Source organism: Hipposideros armiger, unplaced genomic scaffold (genome assembly GCF_001890085.2).
Source record: "Hipposideros armiger isolate ML-2016 unplaced genomic scaffold, ASM189008v1 scaffold_824, whole genome shotgun sequence".
Lineage (NCBI taxonomy): Eukaryota > Metazoa > Chordata > Mammalia > Chiroptera > Hipposideridae > Hipposideros > Hipposideros armiger.
In genome coordinates this window covers 524,981-535,230 of record NW_017732174.1, presented here as the reverse complement: position 1 = coordinate 535,230, position 10,250 = coordinate 524,981, and the positions used below count along the sequence as shown (strand labels likewise).

At 48.6% G+C, this 10,250-nt stretch overlaps 1 protein-coding gene and 1 pseudogene across 5 annotated transcripts in view; both read right to left on the bottom strand.

The window, feature by feature from the left end:
- GRIK5 (glutamate ionotropic receptor kainate type subunit 5) overlaps window positions 1–10,250 on the bottom strand; it is a 53,098-nt gene that overhangs the window by 25,961 nt on the left and 16,887 nt on the right. For all 5 annotated transcript variants that reach the window (XM_019629044.1, XM_019629046.1, XM_019629043.1 and 2 more), the window contains one exon: window positions 4,400–4,603. In XM_019629044.1, the coding sequence (XP_019484589.1) occupies window positions 4,400–4,603 (204 nt within the window). The remainder of the gene's footprint in view (window positions 1–4,399; window positions 4,604–10,250) is intronic.
- LOC109374461 (ubiquitin-conjugating enzyme E2 variant 1-like) lies at window positions 5,488–5,922 on the bottom strand (annotated as a pseudogene).

The window sequence follows — 10,250 nt, the reverse complement described above, 5'->3', positions numbered from 1 at the left end:
GTCCTCCACAACTAGACTGAAGAACAAAACGACAGCAACTTGTCTGTTCCCCTTCCCCCAATTCCCCAGCACTGTTCCCATCTCCCAATTCCTCAATAAAAAATCTTTAAAAAAAAAAAAAAAGGCTAATTTTGTTATATGAATTCCACCTCAATAAAAAAAGAATTAGATCACGGCACATTCCCTGCTTAAAACCTTCCAGTGGCTTCCCAACACAACACAAATAACATGCAAACTCCTTACCCACCAGGCTCCCGTGATCAGGGCTCTGCTCTGGGGCCTTGCATTGTCCCTCCCCCACTCCCCACAAAACTGTGAGGGAGGTAACATCACCCCCATTTTAGAGGGGAAATTGAGTTCTGAGAGAGAAGTGGCTTGCCAGGGATCACGTGGGCAACCTGAAGCTGGCTCTGCCTGGCTCCTAACCAGCTCGCAGCTGGAGTGGCGGCCGCGGATTGGGCACTCATTGCCCCAGCTGCAGAGTGCTGGTGGCTGACCTCTCACCTCTGTGGGGGGAAGAGTCCCCTCACCCAAGTTCCTGGCCCTCCCCGAGGACAGCCCCTGCCATGACATGTAGGTGGGGGATATAAAGGCCTGCCCCCTTACCTCGGGGGGATGTCCGTGATGGTCACCCCAGCTCCAGAGCTGCCTGTGGGACTGCTGAGGCCCAGTCATGACTGCATTGCAGCTCAACTCCTCCATCGGCCCAAGCCTGCCCCTTCACTCCCTCTCAGGGCTGGTTTCCAAGGGTACCCCAATATACCTCTTGCCTACTAATCTCCATCTCAGAGTCTGCTTCCTGGGATCCCGGCCTCAGACATCTGCTCTGCCCTTGAGAGCCAGTCTGGAGGGTGCAGTCTTTATCCTAAGTGGCCTGGGGGGCTACAGCTACAGCAGAGAGTGACAGATCAGATTTGCATTGCAGGAAGATTCTACTGGAGGACAAACTGAAATGGAGAGAGATGGGAAGCCAGAGGCCAGTGAGGAGGCCGGTGAGAGGGACTGGGGCCTTAATTCACACCACGGCACCAATGGCACGGAGGCCAATTCCAGCAGTGGCCACTGGGTGGAAAAAATGGATCATAATTCTAGACTGGCCAGAGAGCCTTGGGGGGCGGGGTGGGGATGCAGGGATGCTGGTGCCCTGGGCGGTTTTCCATCTGGAAGTTACTCATACGCTCCGGGCCAGCCTGTTGGGGTGCCAGCTCTGGCTCTTCCTGTCTCTAGCGGTGTGGCCTGGACATTGTACCTTGGTGCCTTACTCTGTCCATTAGAGAAAACTGGGCTAATACCAGGCCGTCCTCCTGAGATGGCCATGAGGAGTCAAGGAGTTAACATAAGTTCAGAAAGCTTGGACAAGAGCCTGGCATAGTGAGTGAGCATTACCCTGCTCACTGCAGGCTCCCCAAATACCTGCCGGTGTTTGGAAAGGGCACAGGCCTTGGGCCAGACACACACACCAGGCTGCAGCCCAGTGGTGGGGGTGGGGGTGGGGGTGGGGGTGCAAGTCCCTTTACCGCTGGGCCCCAAATCTCTCATCCATAGGAGGGCAGTGATCCTCTGGGCCATGAAGGATTGTTAGCAGGAGAAAGTAACACTTGAAAAGTTCCTGGCACGTGGCACGAGGTCAACAAACGCAGCTGCTGCTACTGTAAGGCTGGTGGAGAGTATTTGTGCAAAGCTCAGCATTCAGCCATCCCACGGCAGGCAGCTGAGCCTCGCTAGCTTGGCAAGGCCAAACCCCGCCCATCCTTTGCCTCCCAGCCTGCTCCTCCTCCAGTGTTCTCTCCCTAAATGTCATCGCCTTCGCCCAGCTGCCCAAGCCAGAAACGGGAGGAACGGGAGGAATGCGTGCATCCTCTCTCCTGAGTCCCCCACCCTGCGGGTCTCCAGCCTCTCCTGCATCTCCATACCTGCTGACCCCCTACCTCCCCACAGGTCATCCTACAACCCCTGCTGCCGCCCACACCCCAACCCCGCTGATTCTCTTTCCTCACTTGAGCCAATTCCAAACCATGGGCTCCCCAAGCCCATGGATCTCCTGCTGAGAGCCAAACTCTACCTGCTCAGTAAACAAGGCCAGGCCTGGCTACTGTATCTTCAGGGTGTAGCACAGGGCCTGATATACAGTGGATGCTCAATAAATGCTAGCTGGAAAATAGATGAACACATGAACGTACATATGTGCTGGCTGGGCCAACGGGAATAACATTAACATGCATGGTAGCGATTGCTGTTTCTCCAATTTAGTTGAAGAAACGACATTACAGAGAGGTTAAGTAACTTGCCCAAGGTCACACAGCTAGTGCGCAGCACAGCCAAAACTCAAACAGGACTCAGGACAATTACAGCCACTGATAAGAAAAGCTCCAGGCCACTGTGCTACACTCACCCAGGCACATCCAGGCACCATCACACCAAATCTCCCGCCTATCCTATAGGGCAGGACTGAGGCACAGGAGGTTAAGACTCTTGCCTGAGGTCACGCAGCTGTAAATCTGACTATTCCACTAGTACTTCTTTGTTGATGAATAAACTGGAATCTAGTTTAGTGACTTCTTTTTGGAGGGATACTCCCCTGGAGTCTGCTTATTTCTGGGGGCCCTGATAAACAAAATATTCTAAGCCTACGTGGCTGAGGACCAGGCTATGGAAATGGAGGTCACAGGGGAGCCAGCCAGTTGGGTGGATTCCAGTCACCAGCTCTCATAGCCCTTGATTCCTGCCCCCTCAGGTTCTAGCTTCAGGCCCTTTAAACCCACCTGGGGCAGAAGCTTTCAACCGGTTGGCAGCCTGTGGGGCAGTGCCTTGGGCCTGCCTATGGGGTGGGGTGAGGAGACCCAGCACCAGGACCCTAGGGACACCCACCCTCCGCCTCCACCAGAACAGCTCTGCTTTTTCCAGGGTTCTGAGGATGCTTTCAATTGGAAAGAAGATTTTGCAGTCAAAACAACTTTTGAAAATCAGTGCCCTAAGGGATAAATGTCCTTGTCAAGCAACATGGCCCTCTCAAGTATAACCTAGTGACATTCAAGGGCTTGGATGCAGTGAATTCTGGGACGGAAGAGGCAAGAAGGTGAGAATATCCAATGCCCTTAGCCAAGTCCAATGTCAAGGATGCTCACCATTAGTAGCCATAGGTCCATGCTCTGAACACCTACCCTGGTGTGTCCTAGGTTGGGGGCCTATTTGTTTCCCCTCGCAGTTCTCTGGGCATTTGCCCACACAACTTCTCATGCTGGGAATGAAAAGGGGAACTACATGTGGCTCCCCCCCACCCGCCTCCTCTGACAGGCAACGTATGCGGTGCTGTCCGTTTTCTGTAACCCTCAGTACCTGCCAGGTATCACTATCCTCATCCCAGGGAGGGGAAACTGAGGTTCAGAGAAGAGAAATGACTCACCTGAGCACTAAACTCAGGTTGGTCTAACTCCAAAACATTCTTTCCAATGCACGAAGCTGTCTTTCTCTCAACCAAGCTCACCTACAACCTCTTTCCCTCCTCACCTTCATCCAAATCCCGCGCACACTTAGGGCCCACTGGTGCACCCCTCTCTCCAGTGCACCCCTCTCTCTCTTATCCTCTGCCTTTATAAATGCCGCTTCGTCATCTCTGAACACACTGCCCTCCTCTCATACCCGCTTCATCTTTCTGACTCCACATCCTTTGAGTACTTGCTTGGGGGTCACCTTTTCTGGGAAGCCCTCCCTGGATGCCTGGCTAGGAAGACGCCTCTTCTAGAACTGAATTCCCCAGTCACAGCCCTGATGGCTCTGCGTTGTGGTCATTTGCCTTTCTGCATCCTAAGGAGACCCTAAACTCGTGGGACCAGGATCCAGGTCCACTGTGCTCACCAGTATATCCTGATTTGCCAGCATGGTGCAAAGCACATGGTAGGTGCCGAACACTCACTCACTGAATGAGCAGGTCTGTGAGTTCAGCAGGCGGCTGTGGTATCTGCAATGTGCCAGGCCATCTTGGCACGTGCTGGGCATGGCACACAAATGAGACACCGTCCCTGCCCTCCAAGCCGAAGCCCTGCCTCCCACAGGCAGTGTCTCCCGGCCTCTGCCTGCTCCCCACTCCATGTCTCTTTCATTCATTCAACAAATCTTGGAGCACCTATTAAGCCACGGTGGCGTTGAGGGGAAGCATTTGGCCAACATTTGGAACACAGCAGGCGACACAGTGCCTGCCCCTTTCCCCCATGTCTGCCCCACGGCGCTCGCCTGGCACAGTGCACCATGGGTGTGGTTGGAGCGAGAAGCCCCCAGTGATTCATTTCTCTTCTGTATATGCCAGGCTGGTTCTGGGGCTCCCCTGGCTGCCCCCTGCCCACTCTCCCTCGCCCACACAGGCCGTGACCCCCTCCCCAGCCCTGGCCCAGCCTGGCCGTACCCGGTTGATGAGCTCGCCGACCATGCCCGTCCAGGAGCCATTGGGCTCGGGCGCCCCGTACAGCCCGTCCTCCACCAGCCGCAGGCGGTAGCGGAAACGCAGGAGCTGGGCCAGCTCCCGCAGCATGTCCACGCAGAAGCCCTCGAAGCGCTCATTCCCTGACAGGGCCTGGAAGTTGGGCCGGCGCATGACATACGGGTTCTCCTGGAGAGGCAGGGGAGAAGTGGGGTCAGAGACGAGGCATCTGGGGGCTGGGTCTAGATCCCAGAGTCCAGGCTGGGCAGCTACCATGTTTCCCTGAAAATAAGACCTAACCACAAAATAAGCCCTAGCGTGCTTTTTCAGGATGCTCGTAGTATAAGCCCTACCCCAGTTAAGATCGTCAGCCAGACATGACTGTTTGACTAAATGTAGATTTTTGTACATGAATAAATGAATAAACATACATTGTTGGAGCAAAAATGAATATAAGAGCCAGTCTTATTTTCGGGAAGACACGGTAGACCCAGGATCTGCTCAGAGTGGGGAATAGGCCTAAAAGCCAGGAGCAAAGCACATGGGCCCTAACAGCCCCTAGAAGATCGCAGGGGGCTGTTTCAATCTCCACCAGCCAATCTGGCGTTCATGTGTCTTAACCTTAAATGCCTACAAGGGAGGAAGGTAACCTAAGAGTGAATCAGACTAGATGGAAGTCGTGCCAGGTGGGAAGAGGGGCTTCCAAATTTTTTACAACAACCCACAGTGAGACATTCATTTTGCTTTGCAACCCAAGTCACACACGTATATGTGGGTGTACTCACACGCTGTAACAAGACTTAATTCCGCAAAACAGTCCTGCCCTTATGCCTATGGCACTGATATTTTCTGCTCTGCTCTACATTTTTTTTTGTTACAGAATTTACATATTTCAAACAAACAAAAAATTAGTATCATTTACGGTATCTTAAGATAAGCTGCCTTTGAATGGGAGCTTCCTTTCCAATACTTTGAGCTCTACAAGACGTATCTAGAAAGTTTACTACTGTGGAAAATGAAGACTGCTTAAATTGAATGAGAGTAGGGGGAGGGCCTGTGGTTTTTCTTTTTGATTAATTGCTGTAACATGGTCCTTCAGGTGACTGAGGGAGTTTCCTATTTTCTTTAGACATCATTAGGGGCCAAAGCTCTTGCAGGACAACACTGATGCAACATGAATTCTGCCATTTTGCTAGCACTAATATGGCTCTTGGGTTCACCACTCCATTAGAACTATTAACTCCATTCATATTAATTTTTGTTACAAATCTTACACAGGGGTGCTTCTGGGCATTTAGGTCCACATTCTATTTTAAGGCTGCATATTTGGTTTTCATAAATTGTTCTTGGAGGCCTAATTGTCATCCCTGCCCATCTTGTGTCATGTCTTCTTCATCCTTTAGACCCCAGCTAACTATGCCATCTCTTACTCCTTTGTGGCCTTTGAGTTCTTCCAACAGTCAGAAATTGTGAGGGACTTTTACTCCCGAGCCCGTGGTGGCTGCCATCTTGCGTCGCTGTTGCTCCTGCTCTACTTTTTTTTTTTCATGTGGGAGTCGAACTGGCAACCTTGCTGTTAAGAGCGCACGCTCTATCCACTGAGCCATCTGGGCGGCAGCTCAGCTCAAGGTGCAGAGTTCAGTCCCAGTCATGGGTGGGCATAGCCCGACATCAAACTGGCAATCTTGTCATTAGGCTGTTCTACATCTTTTTACACAACTAGTAGCAACCCACTGAACTGACGTCATGAGCCAGCAAGGGACCAAAAAGGGTCTGCCCCACCAGGATTCAGCTCTCACCCAATGATGCCATGAAGGAAGTGGGCTTGAGATGCCGGATGGTCCAAAGTTGAGAGAATATGGAAACCTGGGTGGTTTTGTAAAAACCCTGATTATAAAGGTTAACAACAATTCAAATTCTAATGCCATTTTTTTTCAATGCTGTGCAGGGTAAACAAACACCAGACAGTTTGCAATCTCTGGTCTACAACTGGTTTGCTACAATGATGCTTATTTCTGAGGGGTTGGAGCAAACTTTATGGACCCCCATCGTGCCAAGTACATACGAAAGCAGAAAGAACATTCCAAGTGCTGGTAAGACGATCTAAGTGCTGGTAAGACGAGGCATACAAAGATGCCGGTAACAAAAGGGAAACTTATCTTGACAGTTATTGTCTAAATGGTTGTTTGTGCAGTGTCACTTTGGACTTAGGAACAAAACGATTTAGGACTTAGGAAATAGCCAGGAGATGTCTGGCAATAATAGCCACAATAGTGAGCATGTAGTGAGGGCCTGTTCAGTACAGACCATGTGGGGCACGTGTCCTCTGGATTCTATCACTTTAATTCTTCACAGTGACCTTACACGGGAGGTGTTATTACACTCATTTTACACATGTGGAAACCGAGGCTTGCAGAAGTCAAGTGACCTGTCACCTCTCAGTCATTCAACACACCATTACTGAGATCTGAGGTAGACATGGCTGCAATATTTTGCAGCTCCTCCCATCAAGAGGTAGAGCCAATTTCCCCACCTCTTTGGTCTGAGCTGGCCTCGAGACTTGCTTTGGCCAACAGAACATAGTGGAAGTGATGCTGTGTGAATACCAGTGCCTGGGCCTTCGGAACAGCCTCTTGAGACCACCAGGTAAGGAAGCCTGGGCCAGCCTGCTGAAGGATGCGTGAACCAAGGTAAGCCAGCCAACAGCCAACACCCACAGCCACTCCAGATCTTCCAGCCCAGCCTAGCCACCAGCTGAACACATCAACCATAGTAAGCTCAGACAACACCAGCAGAAGTGTTTGGTCGTCTCACAGACTCATGAAACATAGTAATCATTATTGTTTTAAGCCTCCAGGTTTTGAGATGGTTTGTTACACAGTGACAGGTACTATGAGGCCAGGTCCTATTATGGGCTTTAGGTTCCAGGACCTCACAAAGCCCCTCAGCTGAGGGATGATGGGATGGAGAGAAGTCAGTGCTTTTTTTCTCTCGACTGAGCTGCCTTTCCAAATCCAAAACTGTGGAACTGGGGGTAGGGATGTGAGATACTACTAATAATAGCAGCAGCAGCTAGCATTTCTTGTGGGCTTGCTGTGTGACAGCTATTCTGTCAGCGTGGGAGGTCGGTATTATTACCTCTGCTTTAGGGATGAGGACACTGAGGTCCTGAGAAGTGAAGTAGTAAGTGACTGAGATTGACAAGTCAGTCTGACTCCAAAGCTCTGCTCTTAAGCCCTGTGCTAGGCTGAACTCAAGTGGACAGAATCCAAGAATGAAATGGGAGACGCCAGACAGAGACAGGGACCCAGGTCAGATAGCAAACCTGGAGAATATAAATCAAGAATTCTCTAGACAAGTACCCAGTGTTAGAGCTGGAAGGCTCTCCTACAGCCCTCTTGACATATAGAGAAGGAAACCGGAGCTCAGGGAGGTCAAGTGTCTTGCCCAAGGCCCCACAGCTGCAGCAGGACAGAGGGAAGGGGAGACGGGACAGAGCTGGGATTCAAAATCCAGCTGTTAGGCACTCCAAAGCCCCTGTTCCTTCTACCAGGCCAAACTGATCTCCAAATTCAAGATTGAGGCACCTGGGTTGTGGATTTGGGGTCAAGGCCAGGACCAAGGGTCTGAGTGTATAGAGCCAGAAACAGGAACTGGGGCTTGCAAACAGATCTCAAGATCAAAAACCAATGATCTAGGACTCAACCTAGAGGCCTAGACCATCAGTACCGAGTGTCTTAAGGAGCCTCTATTCCGAGGTTTTCAGGCTTCAAAGAGAATCTTCTGCAAAAGTATTGCAGACAGACAGTGGGCTTGTGCTAAGTCTGATTCTAAGATCATCCTACAAATGGCTGTACACCTGTGCACAAAATGTAAGACCCAGAGAGTCATGGCGGCACTGCTTGTAGCAGGAACAAAGACTGAAACAACCTATTTCAGGACAGGTTAAAAAGATTATTGATGTCATCAAAGCATCCCAGGCAACTACTAAAATACCAAGTTCTCTCAGCTCTATGAAGAGGAAAAAAACAAGCTACAGAACAATGTGTACAATATGCTACTTTTTGTGAAGGAAGAGTGGGGACGGGCTTATATATGCACAGACATTTCTGGCAGCATGTGGCCTCTGGACCAAAAAATGAGGAACTTGAGAGAGAAGGAATCTGATTTTTCACTCTTTACTCCCTCTTTGCTACACTTGATCTTAGCCAAAAGGCCGAGAAGCGATCTTTACCCCCACTTTGAATTCTATTTAATATAGGTTTGTATTAGCTTCTGTCTCTCCCCCATTTTAAAAATTATAATATTAAAATATTTTTAAAATTTGAAGTATGATATTTAAATATTCATGGAAATGCAAAGGGTCAAGAAGAACCAAAGCAATCCTAAAGAAGAACATGAAAACTGGAGAATTTGCCACCAGATATTAACACTTAATTTAAAGCTATGGTATGTACAACAATGTGGTATGTGAGCAAAGATGGACAAACAGACAATAGAACGGAGGGTTGGAAACCCACACATAAGTGGACTTCATTTATGACAAAGGTAAGACTGTGATGAAGCGGGTAAGAATGACTGTTTTAATAAATGGTGCTGTTCAACTAAACGTCCAGATGGAAAAAAATGTATTCTGACCCCCTACCTCACGTGATACATAAAAATCAATTCCAAGTGAATTGTAGATCTAAATATAAAAGGCAAAATTATTAAGTTTTTAGAAAATAAATAGGAGACTATCTTCATGACTTTGGGGGGTAGGCAAAGGGTAATTAAATTTTGAAATAACTGACCATAAAAAAAAAAAACAGTTAAAGTGGACTTTAGTAAAATTAAAAATCTTTTCATTAAAAGGTACCATTCAGCAAAAGATACCAGCAAGAGTAAAAAGGCAAGCCACAAAGTGAGAAGGGACATCTGCAAACATATTCCGACAAAGAATTTGTATCCAGAACATATAAATAACTCACAAATCAATAAAAAGGTCACATATCCTAACTTTGTAAAAATAGAGAAAGACTTGAGCAGAGATTTCCCAGAAGATTTCCAAACAGCCAATAAACACAAAAGAGTAGTCAACTTCCCTGATCATTAGGGATATAGATGAAAACCACAGTATAATTGGTTTCTTTATATACTCACTCACCACTGGGAAAAATGAGGAGCAACTGGAACTCTCGTCCCCACATGGCTGGTGGAGTCAAAGTGGTATTGCCACTCTGGTCAACACTTTGGCAGTATCTACTAAAGCTGAAAAGATGCAGCAATTCCCCTCCTGGGTATACACTCGACAGAAATGCTGCATGTGTTCAACAGAAGGCATGTGGTAGGATGGTCACAGCAGGACTCCTCATAATAGCAAAGCACTGCAAACAACTCTGCTGTGCACCTACATTTGGTGGATGAGTAAACAGTGGTACATGCACATAACAGAAGATACAACAACGGGCTAAACCACTCACAACCACACAGATGAATCTCACAAACACGTGAGCAGAAGCAGCCAGACAAAATAGGGAACACAGAGTACTATGCCATTTACATGAAGTTCAAAGCTGGGCAAAGCTAATCTGTGGTGATAGAAGTGCAGACGGTGGTTACTATGGGGATTAGAGACAGGAAGGAACACACGAGGTCTTGGGTAGGAGGGCTGGTTCCATAGGGTATGTTCAGTTTTTGGAAATTCAGTGAGCAGTACACTTAGGATTTGTGCAAGTTTTGGTATGCATGTTACACTTTTATGAAAATCTCTTAAAACTAAAAATAAAATAATTAAAGTAGGGTGGGTTCTAGAACATTCCTCACAAGCTGCTTGCCTGGACCCTTTCATGTACCC